This window comes from Neoarius graeffei, chromosome 6, assembly GCF_027579695.1.
Source record: "Neoarius graeffei isolate fNeoGra1 chromosome 6, fNeoGra1.pri, whole genome shotgun sequence".
In the NCBI taxonomy this organism is placed as follows: domain Eukaryota; kingdom Metazoa; phylum Chordata; class Actinopteri; order Siluriformes; family Ariidae; genus Neoarius; species Neoarius graeffei.
Genome location: NC_083574.1, coordinates 38,539,055 through 38,565,907, shown reverse-complemented (window position 1 = coordinate 38,565,907; position 26,853 = coordinate 38,539,055). Strand labels below are relative to the sequence as shown.

Genomic DNA, 26,853 nt, shown 5'->3' with positions numbered 1-26,853 from the left:
TCTCTTCTCTTCTCTTCTCCACTCCAGATTACACTTTGTCCGGATTTACAGGCTAAACTTTCTTACTTTTCCACCCCCCATTTGTTACCAGAGTTCTGATGCTCCAAATAGATAAGATTGTAAACTTGGGTTGTGATGAAGCGCAAATAGGTTCGATGCGTAAAATAACCCTGTTTCAGATCCTGCCTCTCTGTCGCACTTCACCCAGGACACTCTTACGACATGTTAAGGAAAGTTTATAAGCTCTGGAAAGCTGTTGTGGCGAAATAACCGTGCGCTCTGGTAGCTTTCCTACATCTGGACGCATGAGTCACTGAGCTGGGGATTAAAGCAGCAAGATGCGCTTATGTTTTGCTGTGGGTTCGAAAAACATGGAGCTTCCTTACTCTCAGAGCTCAGAGATGCAAAGTTCAGAAGAATAAACAGTCAGGGTGGTTTAGTAATCTCATCTGTGTGTGTGTGCGTGTGTGTGTGTGTGTGATTGAGAGGTATGCCCTACATCTCTCTCTAAAAAAAGAATAACACAGTCAAGCTTTAATCCAGTGTCTGTGAAGAATGTTGCTTCTTGCTTACTGATGTATTTGCTGATAAGAATACAATTGGTGTAAAAAAAAAAGTACAATATATGCTCATTAGTTTCCTCAAAAACAAATAAACAAACAAATATCACATGTTGATGGGCAAAAGTTCAGCCCTGATACCAGAGGGACTGCTGCCTGTAAAGAGGATGCAGCTGTGAATATTTTTTGCTCTCTTTTTTTGCCCGGTTGCCTTGTAGTTCCATTCAAATTCGAGACAGACAGGCTGGTCCAGTGTGCTTATCTTTAAATCTTTAAACACACACACACACACACACACACACACACACACACACACACACACACACACACACACAATACTCTCCTCCTTTCTCTGCCCATTAAGAACTTGGATCGCAACCATGTCCGATGACCTTAGACACTAGAGCTTGTTCATGCATGTGGAAGTTTGTCTCTGGTTCGGTTCTGTAGGAGTTCTGTTACCCGATCAGCGAGGATTTGGCACGTTCCCACATGGCCCTCACAATGAATCCACTCAACCTGAGTCACTGTACTTAATCAGAAAATGATGGATATCCTTGCATCTTATTACACAAGCAGGATTAATCTTGCACTAAAGTACACTGAATTGGCTCATTTTCCACTCCATGCTACTGGTGTCTCGTCTACTTCATCAGTTATAGTCTTATTAGTGTCAGTCTTGTTGTTAGTATACCCTCTGTCCTGTGGAAATTTTATTATTATTATTATTATTATTATTATTATTATTATTATTAGGGTTTATTTAACGAAATGTATATGACCTATGACAAATTTGTTTCATATGGCAGAAAGTAAGCGGCATGCGCTTCAGGACTACCAGAAGACTGACGGGGTTCGTCTGGTTGCTCCGCCTGACTCCTCCTACATGATGAAAAGCAAGAAGATGAGCTTGGGGAAGTGTGTGCGTCGCTGCAGCCGCAACAGAAAACTCCCCTTCACCTGCAGGTATGGTGCCTGTCAGGGTCAATAAATGCAGTTAACCTCCTACACTCTGTGAATATGCAGGAAACATGTGCAGTGTATACAGGGAACCACCTGCAGCCTTCCCATAATGGGATATGAAGGTCAGTCTGTGGATCTGATCAAGGCAAAAAATATTTGTGTCAACTCCTGATGAAACGATGGCTTGTGACTAAATGGAAAAATGGATAGTCTGTGTCTCTCATACAAAACTTTCTTTAAAAAAAATAAATAAAGTTGACCCCATCTAAACTGCACAATGTGCTCAGAGGAAGGAGCTGGAAGCTACATTACAGTTGGAAATGCACAATCAGCAAGTCAACTACTTCCTATTTTGATGTCTTGCGTAACGGCCTGTGTGCCAAACAGCACCTTGGCAAGCTCCAAGTATCAGCCGTACTTTATAGTGACTTTCAGCGTAGAAAAGGCCTGCGATTCAGAAATTAAAATATCAGTGCCACAAATTCTGTCAGCTAGAAAAAGTAGCAGCTGTTTCTAACCTTAAACAGCTGGTTATCATATCTCTCTCTCTCTCTCTCTCTCTCTCTCTCTCTCTCTCTCTCATTCTTAATTCATCATCAAATGGTGTCTATTTAAAAAAAACCAAAAAGTTATGAAACCAAGCGAACGAATGAATTAATTTGCATGCAATCTTTCTCTCCAGAGCCTTCATCTTTGATCAAAATGGCACAAAGTGTCATTTACTCTCCTTCGACAGCCTCACAGTGGGCGTCCATGCTGAGACTGACTTCAGCTTTGACCTTTATGAAAAAAAAGGTACAAAATCTTTCTTGCATTACAGTTGCTGTGCTGATGCTGTAATTTGACAAGGAATTTATTTCCATATGGTTTGATTAGTAACATACATCTGTTCCTGGTTTTTCATGGGGGTCCTTTACGCTAAAGACACATTTTCTTCCACTTTTTTCCAGCTTATGTAACTGTCTAGTGCTGCTTCGAGGCCTTATTTATAAAGGTCTGCTTTGGAATGTTAAGGCTAGATGAAAGCTGGATGACCTGTATACATAGTGACATGCACATGTCAGGAGTTCATCAAAAGTGAAATGAAATGACACAGCACTTACAGCTTGTCTTGTGACCTCTATGTCAGCAAATCTTTTCTTCTTCTTCTTCTTCTTCTTCTTCTTCTTCTTCTTCTTCTTCTTCTTCTTCACAAAATGGAGTATAATTGTCCTTGCTTGTGTGGCACATGGCCTGATGTGAAATATTTGATAATTCAACTGATCACCTTTGTTGTGTTCCTCCTGTAGACTTTGTAAGAGAGTGCATCATTGGCACAGGCTTGAATTACAAAGGAAGGAGATCAGTGACCGAGAGTGGTGTTGAGTGCCAGAACTGGGATCTGAACACGCCACATGAACATCAGTAAGATTCTCCATCTATCCCTTCTGTCTCTCTTTGTAATCGTTCTTCAAATTCCCAAAATTTCAGTTTTTCTTTTGATATTCTTTCAAAATCTTTATTTTTGATCAGTTTCATTACCCCTTTTTCATTCCTGCTTTACCAGACACCTTCGTTATTTGTAATTTGGTGATGAATTAAACACAGTTGGGCGGCACGGTGGTGTAGTGGTTAGCGCTGTCGCCTCACAGCAAGAAGGTCCTGGGTTCGAGCCCCGTGGCCGGCGAGGGCCTTTCTGTGCGGAGTTTGCATGTTCTCCCCGTGTCCGCGTGGGTTTCCTCTGGGTGCTCCGGTTTCCCCCACAGTCCAAAGACATGCAGGTTAGGTTAACTGGTGACTCTAAATTGACCGTAGGTGTGAATGTGAGTGTGAATGGTTGTCTGTGTCTATGTGTCAGCCCTGTGATGACCTGGTGACTTGTCCAGGGTGTACCCCGCCTTTCGCCCATAGTCAGCTGGGATAGGCTCCAGCTTGCCTGTGACCCTGTAGAAGGATAAAGTGGCTAGAGATAATGAATGAATGAATTAAACACAGTTGTACTCATTGGGAACAGCTGCATCGCAGACTTTACAAGGGCCTTCTCGCAATTTGAGGTTTTAATGATTAATTCAATTGTCCTTCGAGAGGTATGCTTTGTGGAAGGGTTTAGTTCTGACAGCATGCTCAGCTTATAAGCCTTGAGTCAAACTTTAACATGTCAAAAACCTACAAAACCTAAGTATGTTTCACAGTTATTCCATGAAATCGAGTCGTACATGAGCTGTGCCGAGTTGGCTATAAGCCATGTATGATGAGATTGAGTGGAATAACTGTTTTATTCTATTCACATTCACTGGATTTTGAGAAACGGCGCATTTTTATTTTTATTTTTTGCAAATTCAATAAACAAAAACTTTGTACAAAACATATGATAAAATCATTTCTGCTTAGAATGTAAACAAACTGGCGAAATGACAGTAGCAATTTGTGAAAAATGCAACAATAAGAATTCTTGAAAAATAAAAAAAGATACGTTCTTCCCATCAAATACTTTCATTCCATATTTTGTTGCTTTTTTTGTATTTTTGGGGTTTTGTTTTCAAGTAGAGTTTTTATTTCGCTCTCGGTTGGTTCAGTAACATAGCCTGCCATTTTCTTTTCTTCTTTTTTTGGTGGTTGGCAAACCAACTTAAAGGTACATTACCTCCACCGACTGGGCTGGAGTGTGGAAAAGGAGATACTGGGGGAAAAAAATGTGTGTGTATATATATATATATATATATATATATATATATATATATATATATATATAATTTAGCTATTTCAGTTTCTTTTAAATACTTGATAACAATGTGATATATCTGACTTCATGTGCTCTGCCATTTTGTTTTTCTCTACTCACGGTATGAGCTGATATCCTAGTAGTAGAGTAGCCAATCAGAGTGCGTGATTGCTCATATCCAGTGAATGTGGATAGAATAAATGTAGTTGTCTTATGATGTATTTCAGTGAGTCATACATCTTTACATTCCTAAAACACAGCGTCTAGAAATGAGTTTTGATATGATTTCAGACCAGCAGTCCGACTAAACAAATGAGACAAAAATATTATACTTGGTCATTTATTTATTGAGGAAAATGATCCAATATTACATATCTGTGAGTGGCAAAAGTATGTGAACCTCAAGGATTACCAGTTAATTTGAAGGTGAAATTAGAGTCAGGTGTTTACAATCAATGGGATGACAATCAGGTGTGAGTGGGCACCCTGTTTTAGATAAAGAACAGGGATCTATGGTATCAAAGTCTGATCTTCACAATACATGTTTGTGGAAGTTTATCATGGCATGAACAAAGGAGATTTCTGAGGACCTCAGAAAAAGCGTTGTTGATGCTTATCAGGCTGGAAAAGGTTACAAAACCATCTCTAAAGAGTTTGGACTCCACCAATCCACAGTCAGACAGATTGTGTACAAATGAAGGAAATTCAAGACCATTGTTACTCTCCCCAGGATTGGTTGACCAACAAAGATCACTCCAAGAGCAAGGCGTGTAATAGTCGGCAAGGTCACAAAGGACCCCAGGGTAACTTCTAAGCAACTGAAGGCCTCTCTCACATTGTCTAATGTTAATATTCTTGGGTCCACCATCAGGAGAACACTGAACAACAGTGGTGTGCATGGCAGGGTTGCAAGGAAAAAGCCACTGCTCTCCAAAAAGAACATTGCTGCTCGTCTGCAGTTTGCTAAAGATCACGTGGACAAGCCAGAAGGCTATTAAAAAAATGTTTTGTGGACGGATGAGACCAAAATAGAACTTTTTGGTTTAAATGAGAAGCATTATGCTTGGAGAAAGGAAAACGCTGCATTCCAGCTTAAGAACCTTATCCCATCTGTGAAACATGGTGGTGGTAGTATCATGGTTTGGGTCTGTTTTTCTGCATCTGGGCCAGGACGGCTTGCCATGACTGATGGAACAATGAATTCTGAATTATACCAGTGAATTCTAAAGGAAAATGTCAGGACATCAGTCCATGAACTGAATCTTAAGAGAAGGTGGATCATGCAGCAAGACAACGACCCTAAACACACAAGTCATTCTACCAAAGAATGGTTAAAGAAGAATAAAGTTAATGTTTTGGAATGTCCAAGTCAAAGTCTTGACCTTAATCCAATCAAAATATTGTGGAAGGACCTGAAGCGAGCAGTTCATGTGAGGAAACCCACCGACATCCCAGAGTTAAAGCTGTTCTGTACGGAGGAACGGGCTAAAATTCCTCCAAGCCAGTGTGCAAGACTGATCAACAGTTACTGGAAATGTTTAGTTGCAGTTATTGCTGCACAAGGGGGTCACACCAGATACTGAAAGCAAAGGTTCACATACTTTTGCCACTCACAGATATGTAATATTGGATCATTTTCCTCAATAAATAAATGACCAAGTACAATATTTTGTCTCATTTGTTTAACTGGGTTCTCTTTATCTACTTTTAGGACTTGTGTGAAAACCTGATGATGTTTTAGGTCATATTTATGCAGAAATATAGAAAATTCTAAAGGGTTCACAAACTTTCAAGCACCACTGTAGTCAAGAACGTCATTGTCAAATCCAAGAGCAGGTCTAGCTGAAATCAAATCAAGACAGAGTCTTCAGGGGGTTGAGGCCAAGTCAAGGCCGAATTCAAATGAAAGTGAGACCGAGTCAAGATCAAGACTAAAAAAAAATCAAATAATTTTCAAAGCCAACTTCAGCTAGTTGGCTTCATTTGTGCATTGTGCCAGTGATTACATTATATTTTCTAGAAGAAGGAAGTACTCTACTGTCAAATGTCAACTAATGCCAATATAACTGAGACACGTCCAAGTCAATACAGAAAACATTTCAAGACCAGACTCGAGTCCTATAGCCCTACTAACATCATACACAACTCTAGATATAAACACTATATAGACTTGTGAATAACTGCACATAAATATGCATTTATATAATCAAACTTCTATAAATAAGTGCACTGAACTGGAGGAGTTGTTTTAAAAGGTTAGCATGGAGGGTCTGCGTAATGGTGGGAGTCTTGACAGAATGCAGCACAAGGCTTAGATAAGATAACTAATGTGAAGGGCTTATTTGCCAAGAGTTCATTATAGCTGGTGAGTTCATTAAGGATGCCGAAACAGCATGGAGCCATCGGTTTACTGCCTGTCATTTACTAGGGATGGGGAGAATAGTGAGGCTGGGACTCAGTGCCAAGAGAGCTATACATATCAAACTTTCACAAAGCTGCCGACACATGAAAACATGACAACCTTGAATGGACCTTGAGCTTTTTTTTTTATTCACACCTCCCCTCGTTCTTTCTTTCCTCATCAACTTTTTATATGTCCGAATGGACTGATGTATGGTTAAAAAAATGCTTTGAAACACTTTCAGCAATTTTGGATCTGAACACTGGAAAAAGGAGTCACTGGCAAACTAATTTGTCACATTTTGTTATCATTGATCACTTTAAAACAGGTTCAAGCCTGCATTCACAACCTAGTATTGTGGTCTAGTTGCGTTTCTGATTGGCATGGACACTTTTTGACCGGACCGTATGGATTTTTTTGGGGATTTATGGGCCTGCCCACTTTCAGACCTCCATGGAGAGAATCGCTCTGGCCTCCTGGCACCGATTGTTGACCTCGACATTTTTTTGTGAGCAGGTATCTGCCTCTGTGTCTGGGAATCCCTTACGGACTTACGGACAAAGACAACCAAATTTCATATCAATACCCAATTCCAAATGAAAGAGTAGCATCACATTGATCTTAAATTCATTTAATATCCTTCTGTGTTTCGGTTTTCCACATCTAACAACAAATAGAATGCTGTTTATTTAATTCATTAATCCGAATGAACTTCTGTGAGATGTGAAAAATATTTTATCGACAGACTTCTATATACTATAGACTCCCCACCCCACCTTTTTTTTTGGTCTCACTTTGAATCTGAGTGTCTCTGGATTGTTTGATCTGCTAACCTGCTTTATGGTCTTTGATTTAGTTGTATGAGTGGGAGTGCAGAGGAGGACTTGAAGTGGGTGACATCAGTGTATATGGGATGCCTGTCTGTCTTCCTGTTGCCATTTACCTTTTTTTTTTTAATCTGTCTAAAGCGGAAGCCTTTTCCAGTGTTAACAGACATACAGAAGTCTCAGTAGCACAGCTGGTTATTATTTCCTGAATATACACATGAAACGATAGAATCCCTTGAGCTTACCTTCATTCTCTTTTCCTTTACCTATCAAACACACTTAGCTTTTTGCCCCGGCGGCATAAGAAGAAGGACCTTCGGGAGAACTTGTGCCGGAACCCAGACAACAGCACTACAGGACCGTGGTGTTTTACTAAGAACCCCAGCATACGTTATCAAAAGTGCAACATTCCCCAGTGTTCGCAAGGTAAGTGTCCATTTACATTCTGTCATTTAAACCCATCGAAGAATTTACAGTTGAGCTGCTTTTTGATTTGATTTTGAAAAAGCTTTCTTTCTTTGAGGTAAGGAGACATTCTGCTCGTGAAGTAGTCATGAGCCAGGATTCTTTTTTTTTTCTTTTTCATGCACTTCTCTGCTCGCTAAATCAGGACATGGGAGAATGTGGGCTGAATATGCGGAGTGCAATGTAGAGAGCTTTCTCTAGAGATAGCGATCAGGCAAACAGAGACAGCCTTCTGTCTATTCTCAGAGTACTGTGCTGAAATACGGCTGGGAGGGTTTGTTAATAAATTAGTTTCCCATAATCAGAAACACACACAGATGGATGTAAAATCAAGGTTTCATGAAAATGGCCAGGGCTGGACATCTGGTTCCAATATGCTGATCCAGCCTTTATAGTGGAGTACAACAGTCATAACAGGCTTTCGAGGGAGCATTGGTGCTTCGGTGACCTCTCTGTGCTGTGACGTTCACCGGGCCATTATGACTAAGCCTCTAGATTTTCAATTACTCATTTCGGTAACCTTTGATCATTTGAAATCAGTTAGAAGCTCTGGTCTGCCCCTGGAGACGTACTGACAGCTTAATGGGTGGTATTTCAGCTTATTAAGGTGAGGTGTTACCTGATGTAGGACTCAGTCTAATGGCTACATCTAGGAGTTCACTTAACGTTAGGTGAGAAAAACATAAGAGATTGATTGTAATAATCATTAACCTAATTCCTAATATCATGTGCTTAGGGAATTCAACATTCTATCATCGGTTGTTTTTATTTCTGTTGTGTAATGTGACAGCCATGCTAAAGTCATTTTCTCCTTTCTGAGCATGCTAAAGTCTCTCAGCTGTGCATGTGTGTGTGTGTGTGTGTGTGTGTGTGTGTGTGTGTGTATATGAGAGTATTCCTGTGGGCTTGCTCTTCAAGACTAAAATTCTTACCAGCCATGTTCCTCATCTGCAGTGGAATGTATGATGTGTAATGGAGAAAGCTACCGCGGGCCCATGGACCACACGGAGAGTGGCAGAGAGTGCCAGCGCTGGGACTTAGATGAACCTCACAAACATCTCTTCCACCCCAAAAGGTATGAACCCTCCTGCTGAGAACATGGTCCATAGGGACATGTGTTCTATTCCTTTGGGGACAGTGTACTAAGCAATTCTGAGTAATGGATCTGAGCCTGTCTGCATCAATAAAACAAACCCTTGCTGTATGTCTCTCTAACTGAACACATGACTTTAAGCGTGTTCACAAATTCCTCACTGGCAACTTGTAAGATATGTCTAAAATCTCCGTCCAAACTTTTAAACAACGCTTTGTTAATGAAAAGTTACCTGGAAATTGATGTTTGATCCTTATTCATCCCTTTGGGAATCACACTTCTGGAGTACATTATGATGTGTCTGTTCTGCCAGTTGAACTATGCACAAGAAATAAATCTGAAAAGTTCTGGCGGAAAGCTTATGTCCACTTTGGTATGCGATCCCTATTGCAGTATATATGTGCAATCTGTACTTCTGTATTTCTACATGAACATCACGTTCATCAATATTACATTCAATTAACATCAAGCTGACATGCTGCTTAACTTCAATCCATAACAAGTCTTGAGAAATCATTGGGATAAGGGTTGAAAAATGGATGCAAGTTGTTTAGCTACTCTCCCTTGAGTCGATAAACTCACAAGAGCTCTTTCGTCGGACACTGGAAAAACTTCAAGTACATTTAGCTCATAAGGAATGGCATTTGTCAGCGATGTTTGAAAAGCATTAATGAAATCAATAAAGTATATTCCCAGTACTTTGCACTGTGGGAAATGGTGTATCCTTAAAAAGTGACCGGTTTCCACGATCCTGCCAAAGAGGCAACTTTTGGCCATGTTGTTTTAAGATTTAGAGGTTTTAAGGTTTACAGTCCAAGCAATTCACAGAGATTCCACAGAAGCTGACTGCATCCGGAGCACAAATCGGTTTACGCAGCAATGCCTGCAGGTGATTGTGGGTACTTCTTGTTGTAAATCAGGTTGCACAGTGTTGCTCACTCTACTCTGTCTGTCAGGTACCCGGATAAAGGACTTAAGGATAACTACTGCAGGAACCCAGATGGACGCCAGAGACCCTGGTGCTTCACCACTGATCCTGACACTCCATGGGAGTACTGCAATGTCAAACAGTGTGGTGAGTGTGATTGTCTGTGTGTGTGAGTATATACAGGTTCTCTCCGGGTGTGTATAGGCAAGTCAAGGAGACCGAAAAAAGAATTTGCCAAATTTACAGCTTCCTCTTCCTGCAGCTCCCCACTCATTTGGGACCCTCACAGGAATGTTGTTTGTGGTGAACAGAGAAAAGGAGAGTTTGTCCCTTAAAAAAAAAAAAATAAATAAAAAAAAAACAACCTTCTTCTTCTTCCATTATGCTCCCTCACTCCTGGTGTTCACGTGAGACTCCAAGTGTTTGTTTTTCTTCATCAGCGCACTGGTGCATGGCCTTATCTGAATGGAAGCTGGGGCCCTGTGTTTTGGATTGCTTTGTAAACCCTGTGTCTGCTCTGCAGACATGAGACACGTGTGGGTTTCAGCCTTACACACAAACACACACACACGCACATTTTCAGACAGGCTTTTCCACACAGCAGTGTAACCAGTTACATTAATGACTAGCTTTCCAGTTCCTCACCTTTTCCTCTTCCTGCTTTAGCTCTTTCTCACTTTGCCTGAGGATATTTTAATGACTGGAGAAGCAATGAAGCAGGATATCAGGCTTAGCTTTGGCGAACATTTTATAAATAATACTTACTCCCTGGTGGAACTGTGCTTGTGCTTGTATGACAGTTGTTTTCTGTGTTGTACGTTTGAGCTGATTTACTAGTTCTCTCAGACACTGTGGATCTACAACTTGTAGAATCTCTTTACATCTCTGTCTCTCTCTCTCTCTCTCTTTACAAAATCTCCGCACAATTCTTCAGCCATGTGCATCCCATCTGTGTGGATACTGATGCAGAAATGATCTGCAGAAACGATCAGAGCATCTGTGTGCAGATTTAGATGGCATAGGTCCACTTGGAAAGTGAACCTTCTGTCTATCTGAGCCCTGGTCTTAAGGCCAGAAAATGCTCTTAAAACCTAAGCTGTTGCTCTGAAGCAATGTACTGTGTAGTTTTTCCAACTCTGCCTCACTGTTAATGAAGCTCATCCTACATGACACTGATTAAGTATGCAGTGATAAATAATGTTAACATGACATCAGAAAGCTCTATATCATAGAAGCAGATTTGCTTGAATTGAATGTCAGCTGCTGTTCCAATTCAAGAGAGTGAGTTTGACATTCATGTGTAGGGGGCACTGTACCTCTGAAATAGTGGTAAAACCAAATATGAATACATTATTTGGAATGAAATACAGATCTGAATACTATAAGGCAAATTCAAGAAAGCTTAGCAGTAAGCTTCACAGAGTATGTCGTAGATATGAGAGATGTGGGTCAGAACTGGGATCTGGCAAGTCATCCATCCATCTTGTACCCGTGATCCGTCAGGGACATGGGGTAAACTGGAAACAATCCAAGCTGGCTTTGGACGAGAGGTGAGGTACACCTTGGACAGGTTGCTAGTCCATTGCAGGGCTAACACAGAGATGAACGAGACCATCAATGATGGCGTAGCTCACTCCAGCCATCTAAGCCAGAAGGAATGATCTAAAGTGGGCCACCTTGCACAATAAATGTTGCAAGCTATAGACACTATATACAAGCTATATATAGAAGCTATATACACCCTAGGAATACTGATCTATTTGCAAGAAAGAATCCAAAACAGTGAGGAATTGACCAAGAAGAAGTGATTTTTGTTGAACTGCTCATTAAGGCTTAATTAGTCCATAACTTCATTAATAATTGTAATTAAGCAAATCTGGGTAGAAGTTATATGCACCTTAGGTACCCCTACCTTCATGCCAGAAAGAATCAAAATCAGTGAAGAATTGAGGGAGAAGAAGTGATTTGTGTGGAAACTGCTCATTAGGGCTTACTTACTCCATTTCTTCATTATTAATTGCAATTATGCAAATTTAGGTCAAAGCTATATGCACCCCAGGCAGACCTACCTTCCTGCCAAAAAGAATAAAAATCAATGAAGAACTGAGAGAGAAGAAGTGATTTTCGTGAAATGTGGACAATGCCAGATGACAGATGACTGACAACACATGATGGCATAAGCTCATCACCTGTCGGCCGGGTGAGCTAATAACCATTCACATTCACAACTATGGGTGGTTTAGAGTAGCCATTTGACTTAATCATCATGTATTTGGACTGTGGGAGGAAACTGAAGGAAACCCACAATTAGAGTACATGCAAAGAGAACATGTAAACTCTACTCAGAAAGACCCCAGTCAGCCGTGAACAAAAAACCTTCTTCCTGTGAGGCGAAAGTGCTAACTGTTGCACCACCGTTCCACCCTCCAGCAAGTCAGTATAGGAATATTCATACAGTGATATATGAACCTTGCAGGACAAATACTGTCTGAGATATGAAGCTTGGGCGGCATGGTGGTGTAGTGGTTAGCACTGTCGCCTCACAGCAAGAAGGTTCTGGGTTTGAGCCCAGTGGCCAACCTGGGCCTTTCTGTGTGGAGTTTGCATTTTCTCCCCGTGTCTGTGTGGGTTTCCACCAGGTGCTCCAGTTTCCCCTACAGTCCAAAGACATGCAGGTTAGGTTAATTGCTGACTCTAATGCCGCTTTTCCACTACAAACGCGGCTGAGCCGTGCCGTGCTGAGTCGAGCTGAGTCGAGCTGAGCGGGGCTGTTGGAGTTGCATTTCGACTACAACCGCGCTGAACCGTGCTGGCTGGAAGTGGGTGGACACATTGGGTGGAGTTAGCGAAAGTGGGTGGACGTCACGTGATGTCGTTAAGCAGCGCAAACAGTGACATCAGTGACAGTGGCGGAACAAGTCAGAGCCGGGCCGGGGGCGGGGCAAATGACCGGGCCCTTTATTAAAGCTTATCATAACATCATTTTAGGCTACAAAATGTCCGCAACTGCGGTGTTTACCAATTTCAACACTACCGGGTGCAACTATGTTATTTAGTACATCAAGTCCTTCAAACGAACATGTAACTCAGAAACAAAAAACATTAGGATACTGTACATGGCTCATAATAAAACATCAATAGCCTATACTGCGCACATTATTTGAAGGGCATACGAATGAGCGCTCAGAGGTTGCAACGGTGACAGGAAGAGTCAGAAATAAAAGGAGGGCGGTGCAAACCTCACTGAATGCACTGTGTTTACCAATTTCAACACTACGGGGTGCAACTATTATTTTGTACATTAAGTCCTTCAAACGAACATGTAACTCAGAAACAAAAAAACAGGTGACATACTGTACATGGCTCATAATAAAACATCAATAGTCTACTGCGCGCATTATTTGAAGGGCATACGACGAGCCTTGCGCTCCGCGAACTCGTCCACGATGCTCTGTATGTCACTGATTCAGTGAGCTTTTAAGCGGTAGTCTCACGACCCAGAGAGTAAACAATAAACATGGAGGACATGGAGTCGTTAGTGTTGCTGGTTTTGGTGCTGTGGCTTGTTGTCACCGACAACGCCAACAGATACTGGCAAGAGCGTATAGATGAGGCGAGGCGCATAAGGCTTCAGAAATTCTCGTAATTCGTAATTATTATTCTTCCGGGTTTGCGGTGTTTACAGATCCCAGCGTGCTCGCGGGGCGTGTGTGGGCATGTGAGGACACTCCTCCTCACCAATCAGTGCACAGGGGAGTGTCTGCTCACGCCCCCAACCTCACTCGGCACGGCTTGGCTCGCTTCAGCCCCACTCCAAAACGGTGCGAGTTTTAGGGGCTAAGCAGGGCTGAAACGAGCTGAGTCGTGCTGGTTTTTGGTAGTCGAAACGCGAGCCGTGTCGGGCTGAAGTGAGCTGAAGCGAGCTGAAATGAGCTGAAAAAGGGTAGTGGAAAAGGGCCATAAATTGACCGTAGGTGTGAATGTGAGTGTGAATGCTTGTTTGTCTCTATGTGTCAGCCCTGCGATGATCTGGCGGCTTGTCTATGGTGTACCCCGCCTCTTGCCCATAGTCAGCTGGGATAGGCTCCAGCTTGCCCACGACCCTGCACAGGATGAGCACTTATGGATAATGGATGGATTCATTTTTATTTATTAGTTTAAATATAAGCAACTAGTTTATATTCAGCAATAGAACTAACTTTGAAACTATTATGGGCAGAAATAAACAAAAATAATAACTGTGCAAACAGAATAATGAAAAAACAGTACTGCACATCTGCAGTCTATGAACTTGAATGATGTAGCTGAGGTTGAGGAAGAGTCAGAGCCAGATTTTTCCAGCCTTTTTCAAAAAACCCCACACCCTTTCCAGTTTAGGTCATGTTTGAATACTGATACTGATATTTACAAATCCAGGTAAAGATAAACAAATGTTTAGTGGCATTTCATTACACTCCTCATCTTCACTATAGGAATATAAACATGTCCTTATTGTATTTATTTAGTCATTATGATTAAACAGTGAGAGCTAACTGGTGCAAAAAGTGTTTGTTTAAGAGATATTTAGCAGTTGTTTTACCAGAACTGTCGCATGTTTGTATTGTTTGCCTTCACCAGCTGCTTTGACTCACTCAGTATGCAATAAAAAATAAAAAACAAAAAAACAGAACTACTGTTATTGCATGATGAACTTGTACATTTGTAGAGAGAATGAGTCTGACTCATTGTTCATCATGCTCAGTGAGTAATGTTGTTTATTTATATTTTGACGTCATTCCATTTCTGTATTTTTCCTCTTTCACAGAATCTGACAGCCACAGTGATGTTGAAACGACTATGACATGTTTTCGGGGGAATGGGGAAGGATATCGTGGGACGGTGGCAGTCTCCAAGGATGGTTTGACTTGTCAGAGATGGGATGCCCAGTTTCCTCATTCACACTCCTTCACACCAGAGAAGTACCGCTGCAAGTAAGTGCACCTCCTAAAGACATCTCCTAAATACACAGTGTATATACTGTACATTATTCTATCCACATTCACTGGATATGAGCAATCATGTGCTCTGATTGGCTATTCTATTACTAGGCTATCAGCTCATATACCGTGAGCAGAAAAAAACAAAATGGCGGAGCATGTTGCTGAACCAACCGAGGATGAATTAAAAACTCTACTTGAAAACAAAACCCCCAAAATTGTTATGAAGTATTTAAAACAAACAGAAATAGCTAAAAGAATATAGTTTTTCCCCACCAGTATCTCCTGTTCCACACTCCAGCCCAGTCAGTGGCATTAATGCACCTTTAAGTTGGTTTGCCAACCGCCAAAAAACCTTAAAGAAGAAGACCCCCCCCAAAAAAAGAAAAAAAAATTAAATAAGAATGCAAGAAAGCAACAAAATATGGAATAAAAGTATTTGATGGTAAGCATATCTTTTTTTTTATTTTCCAAGAATTATTATTATCACATTTTTCACAATTGCTTCTGTCATTTTGCTGGTTTGTTTACATTTTAAGCGGAAATGATTTTGTCAGTCGTTTTGCATAAAGTTTTCATTTATCGAAGTTGCAAAGAATAAGAATAAAAATGCTCTGTTTCTCAAAATTCAGTGAATGTGGATAGAATAAAACAGTTATTCCACTCAATCTTGTCGTACACGGCTTATAGCCAATGTATGAACTATCAGCTCATGTACGACTTGATTTTGTGGAATAACTGTTAAATATAATACCTATGTACACCTCATAGCCTTATTGCTAGTATAACACTCCACTATAGTGTATCCAGCCGGTATGCAAAATTTTTCAAGTGTCTGTGTATATCATTCCCAGAGATTTTATAAGTATCATTGTAGTTGGCAACATACTTGCACATAATGTGAATGTATGCTCTAGATCAGGGGTTCCCAAACTTTTCCATGCCAAGGCCCCCCAAACAGCATTAGCTTCTGGCCGGGGACCCCCTTTGCAAACCCACAGACAATGCTACAAAATATGTAAAGAAACATCAACTTTTAGAATGTTTTCTCTTACTTTTATTCAATAGTCAATAATTGTTACATTTGTTTAGCATAAGAATATTATTAACTAACATGTTTTCAACACAGATATTTTCGCACTGAACAATAAACTGTATAACCTCCTGTAGTACCTGATTCAACTCGTTATCCATCCTTTTTGTGACCAGTGCCTCGCGATGGAGCTTGCAGTGTGTGGCCACTACATGCGGGGCCTTCTGCTTAATGAGAGCGGTCACTCCATTGATCTTCCTGGTCATTGCCGCGGCTCCGTCCGAACACACCCCCAAACAACGGGGCCAGTCCAATCCGTTAGACTCGATGTAATCGTCCAAAACTTGAAAAATGTCTTTCCCAGTAGTTCTTCTTTCAAGTGCTTTACAAAATAGTATTTCCTCCACAAATCTTTCCTGTGAAATAAATCTGATGTACACAAGCAGTTGGGCCTCATTGGATAAACCTGTGCTCTCATCCAGCTGAAGTGCGAAGTATTCGCTGGCTCTCACCTGCTCCAACAGCTGAGCAGATACGTCTTGAGCCATGTCACCAATCCGTCGGCTCACAGTGTTGTCAGAGATTGGGACAGCATCGATTTTTTTGGCAGCATCCTCACCAAGCAATTCTCGAACAATGTCTTTGGTGGCTGGTAAAATCAAATCTTCTCCAATTGAGTGAGGTTTTTTAGCACGAGCAATGTGGTACGAGGCTAAAAATGATGCCTTCAGGGCCCGCTTGGGGACAGTACGGTAGCTTGCTGGGTGAATGCAGCAGATTGCCTGACCAAATGCTCTTCTTTGCGTCTGAAGAAATCTACTGTTTTTTCGGCATCTGTTGGATGTTTTTGTACCAAGTGACGCTGAAGTTTCGAAGGTTTTAAGCACTCGTTTGACAGGGTCTCCAGACAGAGGACGCATTTCGGGCAATCATGGCCATTTTTCTGTATGGCTGTAAAGCCATACTTCATGTATGCTGCCTCATATTTTCGGATTTTAGTTGGCCAGGACTTCTTAGTTTTTTTCGCAGCAGTGTCCTCCACAGCAGGGCTGTTGGTTTGTTCCTTTGGTCTCTTCTTCAAAAACCTGTCCATTTTGCGCTAGCAATACGCTAGCTTGAGGAGCAAAGCAGCTTGATAAATGGCACAAACTGCAACGTCACAGGCAATCGGAGAGATGAGCATGGCAAACAACGTTTCAATATGATGTATTATTATTAATAATTATATTTTATAATAATGATTAAAAAACTAATTACAATATATTTAATAATAATTATTTAAAAAAGTATATATATTTTTGCAATTTTTTTGTTATCATCCCTCCAACTTTCTGAGGCCCCCCTAGTGCCCCCTGGCGGCCCCCACTTTGAAAACCACTGCTCTAGATGGCAGTGTTGCATGTACCAAGAAAGTATTATGCTAGCATTTCTTTAGCATTGATTTTTTTTTCATACACAACTCCAGAACCATGAACAAAGTTAATATTATCTCTCAGAAAGAATTCAGTGCCACGTCACTTTTGTGTAATGCTTTATGATGGGCTGTATAATAAGTGATTATATTGTTTTATCTCTTCACCGAACCAATCCTCAACCTCTCCATTTTGCTTTTGAAATTATTTTTGGGTTTTTGGTCAAGCATTTGTTTGAGCCTTGTCCTAATCCCAGTGCTACCAGACACACTTCACTGCCAGCCAATTAACTTTCCTTGATACACAACACTGCAGATTTGCACAATAATTAGAAAAGATTTTCAATTGTCCATGTTTATTAAATCATTACTCATTTTGTATTTGAAAAGTCTGGACAGAAACACACATGAATATGATCATATCTTTCAAGACATACATGACTGGGCAACAAGAAACAACAATTATAATTGCCCAGCCAGGCCAAATTATTGACATGGGAAGGGAAACCTTTGATGTAACAGCTTTGCAAAGACAAATAAGACGTCCTGGTCTGTTTCCAGACAGTTTGGAAAGTCAAAATACAGATTATCAGAATTGATACAGTCATATACAGTACCTTGTTTAAATAAACCTTATATTTAACAGTTATTCCATGAAATCGAGTTGTACATGAGCTGATAGCTGACGAGGCGCATAGCGCTGAATCGGCTGTAAGCCATGTGCGACGAGATTAAGTGGAATAACAGTTTTATTCTATCCACATTCACTGGATTTTGAGAAACAGAGCATTTTTATTTATTTATTTGGTGCAAATTCGATAAATTAAAATTTTATACAAAACATCCAACAAAATAATTTCCCCTTAGAATATAAACAAACTGGCAAAGTGACAGTAGCAATTTGTGAAAAATTCATGAATAATAATTCTTGAAAAATAAAAAAAGATACATTTTTACCATCAAATATGTTCATTCCATATTTTGTGGCTTTTTTTTTTTTGCATTTTTTGGGGGCTTTGTTTTCAAGTAGAGTTTTTATTTCGTCCTTGCTTGGGTCAGTAACACACGCCACCATTTTCTTCGTCGTTAGGGTTTTTGGCAGTTGGCAAACCAACTTAAAGGTGTATTACCATCACCGACTGGGCTGGAGTGTGTAACAGGAGATATTGGGGGGGAGGGCTATATATTTTTTTAAACTATTTTTTTTCTTTTAAATACTTGAGAACAAAGTGATACATCTGACTTGATGCATGCCACCATTCTGTTTTTCTCTACTCACGGTATATGAGCTGATAGCTGAGTAGTAGAGTAGCCAATCAGAGCACGCGGTTGCTCATATCCATTGAATGTGGATAGAATAAAAACTGATGTACAATATTTTCATTAAAAAAAAAAGTTGTGCTACTTTGTTTAAAAATTTTCCAGCCCAGAAATTAGTTCCATTCCCATCCTGAACATGACTGCTCAGCATCATGCTTTTTCATGAAGCGGTAACCTGTGAGGCTTACATCATTTCAAAAGGGATGGTTGATTTAGAGCAAGGGAAAAGCTTGGCAGTGTTTTCTTTGCAACTGCATTTCATCTTACCAGCAAATTTAAAGGGCTCTAAATATCACGGACTGCTCCATTAACACAGCTCCTCCATGTGAAATTAAACAAAGTGCTTAGAACACAACATAATATCTTTCCAAAAATATTTCTGATATATACATTTCTAAATTGAGTGAAGTTTTTTTTTTTTTTTATTTCAGCTTACCAATAAGACATGACTCTTTTGGTTTCCATATAGCTCATTGAACATAAACCAGACCATTGTTAAAATTAGTGGTATACAATGATAAATATAGTGAGCATGATTACATTAAAGTTATCATGCCTACTGTGTCTGTGCTTCATTAAGAAGATTTATTTCTATTTATCTTGATAACTGATCACCTCCCCTAAAATACTGACTCCATGCAGTACATCTTTAACAAGCAGCAGTGCAGCGGAACTTCCATCATGCTGCCTCATACACACAGCTGAGTCAAACACACATCCCACTCTTCACACTAATGAACAGCTCAGACACTGAAAAAAAAAAAATCACATAGCTCAGCTCTCAACATTCATCTCGAAGAACTGGCTCATATAGCTGACTCGATCACAAAAACAAAATAAAACAAAAAAAAATCACTAGTGTCGTTCAAATTCTGCTTATTTGTCTGGATCAGATTGGTTATACAGTCATATAAAACCCATTAGTCAATTCTATATAATAGTATACACTGTTGTACATATGTGTGCATTGCAGGGACCTGAGGGAGAATTACTGCAGGAATCCTGATGGCCGTGATGCCCCGTGGTGCTTCACTACTGACCCTAATGTGCCTTGGGTCTTCTGCACGAGCATCCCAGGCTGTGAAGCAATAACAGCTGAACCTGATGGTGAGCGCTAGTTTATATTCAGTGCACCTCGTTGGTATATTGTGTTTTACTGGATCAAAAACCTAATGTTTGTGGCTCCCATGTGTCTAATGATCACAACCTACTTCTGAGTCAGCATTGCCTTGAAACGTAACCGATGTATACACAGTGCTTAGGTCTACACAATATATCATTTTTCAGTTGTTATCATCAAAAACTCAATTTCAATCTAAAACGTTATGTACACTTTTCTGGAAACAGGCTTCAGGATCTTGTTGGCTGCAACATGTTTATTCAAACTTCTCTGCTCGTCCATGCCTATACAAACATTTCGGACTTAAAAAAAAAAGAAAAAAAAATCAAACACAATGACAAGGTGTTTTTGGGGCACGGTGTAGTTGGTGGATGAAAAAAATATATATTAATGGGTTTCTGTTTTTAAAAATGTATTCAAGAGTTTTGTTTGAAATACAGTAGTTAGTGGTGAGTAAATATAGTTGGTCTGTAAATGTAAGTGGTTATTACTCATATTTAGATTGGATTACATTCGTTTAAATTAGATTAGAGCAGAACACACGTGCAAAGCCAATGAACTGCAATCAGCGTCTAACCAAAAGTGCAAAACAGCAAGTCTTATTAGGTGTAAAGTACAAAGAGACAATGAGGTAGGATGGCAATAAAGTGCAAGTGACATGTTCACGTGACAGACATGAAATGAACATGTGTGGAAAGGAAAAAAAAATGCCGTGATGTGTGTAAATGAGTCTGGGGACATGGATTACACCAGAGGGGAACCATCAGGGCCTTCGAGGCCTTCAGCGAAGGCCCAAACCTATCAGCATTTCAAATGTTATATTTAATTTATTTCATTCGTTAATTGCTTTCATTCTCTTATAATTTCATTATAATTATTCTCTTCTAATTCTAATTTGGCTTCATTGTCTATCAAATTTGCTTCAGAACTGAAAGCGTTACTGTCCTGAAAATATTAAAATCGAGTTATCCAATGAGATTTGTTTGTTTGTTGTCTCAAGGCTGAGAAGAGTTTAGAGCTGGCTCACTCGTTGGTTAGGACTTCATTGCCGGGACAGAAGGCTATGGCAGTGTATGTTTATGTATGAAGTGACAGATGAATTAATCAATCAGATTTTGATTTATAGTGAGAGGGACCAAAAATTTATTGCCCTAGGCCTACTCGAAGGCCAACGCGAGCTTAACCGGGACTCAGCGCCATCAGCGCGGCAGTGAAATCACCTTCCAGCTGGTGTAGCGTTCATCAGTAGTGTCAGCAAATGCTAATAAAGCAGTCAAGCCAGTGCTATAGAGAGCAAGTAGCACAGGCTAACGACCGAGAAACTAAGGCCAAGTTTACATTAGACCGTATCTGTCTCGTTTTCTTCGCGGATGCACTGTCCGTTTACATTAAACCGCCTGGAAACGCCGGGAAACGGGAATCCGCCAGGGTCCACGTATTCAATCCAGATCGTGTCAGCTCCGGTGCTGTGTAAACATTGAGAATACGCGAATACGCTGTGCTGAGCTCTAGCTGGCGTCGTCATTGGACAACGTCACTGTGACATCCACCTTCCTGATTCGCTGGCGGTGGTCATGTGACGCAACTGCTGAAAAACGGCGCGGACTTCCGCCTTGTATCACCTTTCATTAAAGAGTATAAAAGTATGAAAATACTGCAAATACTGATTCAAATACTGCCCATTGTGTAGTTATGATTGTCTTTAGGCTTGCCATCCTTCCACTTGCAAGTGGTAAGTGATATGCGCTGGGATCACACACACAGCGGCTCAGTCCCGAATCACAGCTTGTGCACTTCACTCTCGTGCTCTGTGAGCTGCGCAAGGCCGGAGTGCGCACCCTCCAGAGGGCACTCGCTGTTCAGGGCGGAGTGATTTGGAGCGCAGGATGCCTGCGGAGCCGAGCATATCCGTGTATTGGTGTTGCTGTGTGCACGCAAATCGTGTATTGGTGTTGCTGTGTGCACACTAATCGTTTTAAAAACGTTAATCTGATGATCCGCTGATATGGTCTAATGTAAACATGGGCTAAGATTTCTGTCTCCAGACTCTTCTTCCACACACACTCACTCACCACAGTATTTTTCACTCAGACTTAAGTTTTCATTTCCCTGTGTAATTTGCTTAGTTACTTTTAAAATCAACATCGACAGCTACACACAATGGAGCGACCTGGCAGCCTGCCGCTAATCCCTTGCAAAATCCTTGCCCTGTTGCTTTTTTGGTGTGTCTGGCTAAGTTTTGGCTGAGCTCAAGTCTCAGCTTGAATAGTAATGGTTCGCCATTGGATTGCAGTAATGAAAATAGTACAATGCAGTGAACAAAGGTGCAAGTGGAATGGAGGTAGTACTTTGCAAACTGTTTAAGTTTAGTCCATATGCTGAAGTACGAATGTGTGTGTGTGTGTGTGTGCAAATTGCAATGGTGTAAGTTGATCTGAGTGCAACTACAATGTGGGGGTTGGAGGATGAGGTATTAGTGGTGTTGTGAGGAGAAGTGAAAAGTACCACATTCAAAAGATTCATGACCATATTGACATTTCCAGTTCAAAAAATTAGCAATCTGCATTTTTATGATCTGCGAATTTAACTGTATTCAATGTGTACAAGACAATTTTATTTTACAGCGTTGCGGGTTTGTTTAATTGCTATGTTATTTTTGTGTTGCATCAGACATCAAACATGTAACAGCAGAATTGCAGCGTGCTATTTTTTCTTCATTCCGTGCAGCATTAATGGGGCTTAATTAATGGGCAGACAAATGTGCTGTAAAGTTTCCATATGTGATTGGAAAAAGAAAATAAGACCATTTTAGTAAATTTCCCTCAACATTGTGATTGTTGTCTTTCCAAATGGGGAAAAGAAAAAAAAAAGTAAACAGTCTCAGTAAAAGCGTCATGGCCTGGCTTTTATTTATTTATTTATTGCTTTTGATACTGCTTGCTCTTTGGGGCTCATTTGCCCTCATGAATCATAAGCTGTTCACTTGTAATGCAGCATTTTCTGAGATGCTCTCATTCTTCCATTACTGATGTTTGGCATTTGTGCAGACTGCTCCCAGCGGTCCGATCTCGGTAGCCACTAAAATAGGCTCCAGTTTGAGGCATGCACAATGGGAGTGAACAGTAGTGTGGGAATATGACAGTAAGGCTCAGACATTAATCACCATTGACAGCTTTGTGTGTCTAACAATGCCAGAAAGGGCGCATGGGAGGACACACTTAGGTGCTGATGCTAAAATCAATTTAGCTGCAGTTCTGATTGGGGCCACTGAGATCTGGGATCAGGGCATATGGGGTAAATGGAGCTGTGGTGCTTTTCTGTAAGCACTGTTAGCTCACTGTTTACTTCATGTGGAGACATATTGGATGTATTGTCTTTGCATGTTATTTTCTTTGTAGGAACATTGACATACATAGTGCGAGATTTATATAATCCAGATGCACCAACCTTTACTCCTTTTGTGTAGAAGCTATGCATTTAAACATCAGAGTATATTTATATGGGTCAGTGAAAAAAAAAAAAAAGATTATCACACAAAAGTACTCCAAAAAAGCCTTGTTTCCCCCCCTTATAAAACCAGCAGAAGAGCCAGTCAACATATGAACTTGGAATGGTTGTGTAGGTGTTTTGAACCCTCTTATATTATCTGGTTCCCTGATAGCCTTTACCAGTGCTTTAATTGGGCTGGTATGCACTGGTACGCAGTACTGACACTTCTAGATTTTAACCCCTGGCGTACCGGGACTTTTTACGGCGTACCGAGACTTTTCACAAGTTCACAGTAGCTTTTCCTGTCCTCTCCATATCAGAGTGTAGCTTGGCAATTCATTATAACATTTAAATTACATTACCCAGGGTGCACAATGCAACCCTCGCCTCTCTGGACGCTCATGGGACTACGTGACGCTCACTCGCTTGTTCACAGAGAAGTAGGAAACAACAAATGGGAAAAACAAAGAAACAAAACAGAACAGTAATGTTGGCATGACCGCAAGTTGGCCTAGTGGTTAGCGTGTCCGCCTCTCAATTGGGAGATCGTGAGTTCTACTCATGGTCGGGTCATACCAAAGACCATCATAAAAATGGTACCTGCTGCCGTCTGGCAAGGCATGCTGCAATACATATGCGAGTGGGGAGTCAAACTCTCGCAGTTACCAGAGGACCAACCCCCCCCCCCACTGTAACCCTAGCTATGTAATAGGTGAGAGGCCGAGGGCTACGGAAATGGAGATCGGCGCTGCCACATGGCGTGGGAAGGACTTTGAATGTTGGCATGGCTACAAAAGGGCACAAAGAGAATGAGAGTTGAAATGGAGTTGGATGATGACACAGCTCTTCAATAGTCAAATTCTACTGTGGCAGAAAATGCAGGTGGGGAGCGGCAAGCTAACACTAGCACATCTGCTAACAACGAAGAGTCTGTTGCTATAGCAATGCCTGTTGCTACTGATATTCCAGCCAACTGCAATGTTAACAATAACATCCTTCAACATGAATGTTGATCAAAGGATCGAGTAAAGTATTTTTGCTCACAGAATGTCTGGCTTATTTGTAAAGACAAAAAGCTTGGGTGTAAGATATGTAGCCGCCCGACTTATATGCCAACAGGTGAATATGGGGAGTACTGGCACTTATTTTTTCCACTTAAAGCACTGGCCTTTACCCCATTCCAATTTGGTGCTCAAATTTCCTGCTTTAAAAATACATTGACACAGCTCCCTTGCCTTTTGAAATATTGTAAATGTTGAATGTTTTGAGTGTATTTATATGAAATAAAATCAAACAATTTTTATTAGGGATGACAAAGAAATTTTTTTTGGCTGAAGAACTTTTTTTTTTTTGCTGCTGCTGTTTGTTGCTGTCCTTTCATTTTTTGGCTCAAATCAATAGAGGCACCTGTCTGTATGTGTGTGTTTAATCGAGTTTGAGTGTAAGAATGTAATTGGCATGCCAGCCTCAGGTAGCAATTCCACAGTAGCGGTGTGGCGCCACTGCGTACTGACTATGTAAGTGCCATGTTACATAACCTTAGCTTGTAATGTAATCCTCCATGGCTGAGTGGTCTCGAGTGCTGGCCAGGAAACGAACAGGTTTTACAATGTCGGTTTGAATCCTGGCCTCAACATACTTCTGAGCAGGCTTTTTTTTTTATTTATGTTCCGTAGCTTCTACCTCCCAATCAGACAAAGGCTGAGCTCAAACCTGCACAGGTCTGTAGTTTGAAAAAGGGCCTAAACATTTGACTGAAAATAAAAAGTAAATTAAATATGTTTTAAAAAGACTCATCAAACCGAAGACTACAATAATTTTAACAGTAATGAAAACCAGAAAATGGATAAAAACACTGTTTGCTGGTCCGTGCCTGTCAATTTGACAAGCATCAGAACAAAAGTGAAAATTGTCAGCCATGTGGAACCATTTCGCAGTTTCGACGAGGGACAATTTGTAAATAGGTTCCACTGAAAATGTACCGTGTTATGTCTATAACATAATGTTTAGTCTCTTCGGTGCCACTGATGCGGATATGACCTGCAACTATGCATTATTCCTTTTCAAGTTTGGCAGGTGTGCATAACCATATTCCTCTATTTTCATCTTGTGTTTCAGAGTGTTATACAGGAAATGGTGAGATGTACAGAGGGAGGCAGATGAAGACTCGTTCAGGCATCCCCTGTGCACCATGGAACGACCAGACTGAGAGGTGAGATCCTCAAGCCTCAAACTCAGTAGAAACACCCCCTCAATCATACTGAGGGCACATGGGCCATAAAAACAAGCTTTCTTCAGAAACTAACCCCTAAGCACAAACTCCTGAACCTGGATACATACTTTATTGAACTCTTTTCTATAAAGCCTGCCCAATCATACAATAAGACACTACAAAATATATTTATGTTCGTGCAGGATATCTTTCCAGCTATTTAGTTTCCATGGACACAGATTCGAGTCTGCTTATTAACACTGCGTATGTTGTGGGATCTCAAGGACAGTCCCTTGATTCCTTGTGCTGGTTGAATGATTTATTTATCTTTGTGGTTCAAGGGTAAAGCTTGGTAGAAAAATTAATAGGATAGCAGAAATAGCTCACACCCACACATTTCTGCGCTTTGATTTTTAAGCTCAGTGTGACCACACAAATATCAACGGAGAATCTGAAATGAAAAAAAAAAAAATGGTAATAAAAATGCAGGAAACATTCCCATTTGTAGGGTTAAATTGATGATAAACATCGTTCTGTGTAGACATGCACTGAATTGTTTGTACGCAGGTAAGCATTTAGCTATTTATAAGGTCAAAGCTGCTGCCTAATGATAGTAATGCATTGAAAATTAGAACATTTGTCGAGGAAAAAATAAATAAATTCCAAGATCAGGCCAAAAATACTTTCATGTCGTATATCATGCATGGAAAAATATCATCTAAAATAATAAAAATTAAGCATATTCCAGCTTAGCTTTTAAAAATAAATGAATTATATGGCCTTCAGTGAATATCTTCATATTTAAGTGATTTGTAGACGACAAACGTGAACTTTTAACAGTTATTCCATGAAATTGAGTCGTACATGAGCTGATAGCCGACGAGGCGCGTAGCGCTGAATTGGCTATAAGTCATGTACGACGAGATTGAGTGGAATAATTGTTTTATTCTATCCACATTCACTAGATTTTGAGAAACAGCGCATTATTATTATATTTTACAAATTTGATAATTTTTATACAAAATGTTTGACAAAATCATTTCCTTTTAGAATGTAAACAAACCGGCGAAATGACAGTAACAATTTGTGAAAAATGCAATAATAATAATAATAATAATAGAATTTTCATCAAATACTTGTATTCCATTTTTTTTTTTTGTGGTTTTGTTTTTGAGTAGAGTTTTTATTTTGGCCTCGGTTGGTTCAGCAACACGCTCCACCATTTTGTTTTTCTCTACTCACTGTATATGAGCTGATATCCTAGTAGTAGAGTAGCCAATCAGAGTGCGTGATTGCTCATATCCAGTGAATGTGGATAGAATAAATGTAGTTGTCTTATGATGTATTTCAGTGA

At 40.4% G+C, this 26,853-nt stretch overlaps 1 protein-coding gene across 2 annotated transcripts in view; it reads left to right on the top strand.

The window, feature by feature from the left end:
• Nucleotides 1-26,853, top strand: part of hgfb (hepatocyte growth factor b) — a 48,374-nt gene that overhangs the window by 235 nt on the left and 21,286 nt on the right. For both annotated transcript variants that reach the window (XR_009654880.1, XM_060923625.1), the window contains exons 2-10: nucleotides 1,370-1,526; nucleotides 2,206-2,318; nucleotides 2,813-2,927; nucleotides 7,736-7,878; nucleotides 8,872-8,992; nucleotides 9,967-10,085; nucleotides 14,743-14,908; nucleotides 19,652-19,785; nucleotides 25,406-25,499. Coding sequence is in view for 1 of the 2 variants with exons in the window: in XM_060923625.1 (XP_060779608.1) it covers nucleotides 1,370-1,526; nucleotides 2,206-2,318; nucleotides 2,813-2,927; nucleotides 7,736-7,878; nucleotides 8,872-8,992; nucleotides 9,967-10,085; nucleotides 14,743-14,908; nucleotides 19,652-19,785; nucleotides 25,406-25,499 (1,162 nt within the window). In the remaining variant the exon portion in view is untranslated. The remainder of the gene's footprint in view (nucleotides 1-1,369; nucleotides 1,527-2,205; nucleotides 2,319-2,812; nucleotides 2,928-7,735; nucleotides 7,879-8,871; nucleotides 8,993-9,966; nucleotides 10,086-14,742; nucleotides 14,909-19,651; nucleotides 19,786-25,405; nucleotides 25,500-26,853) is intronic.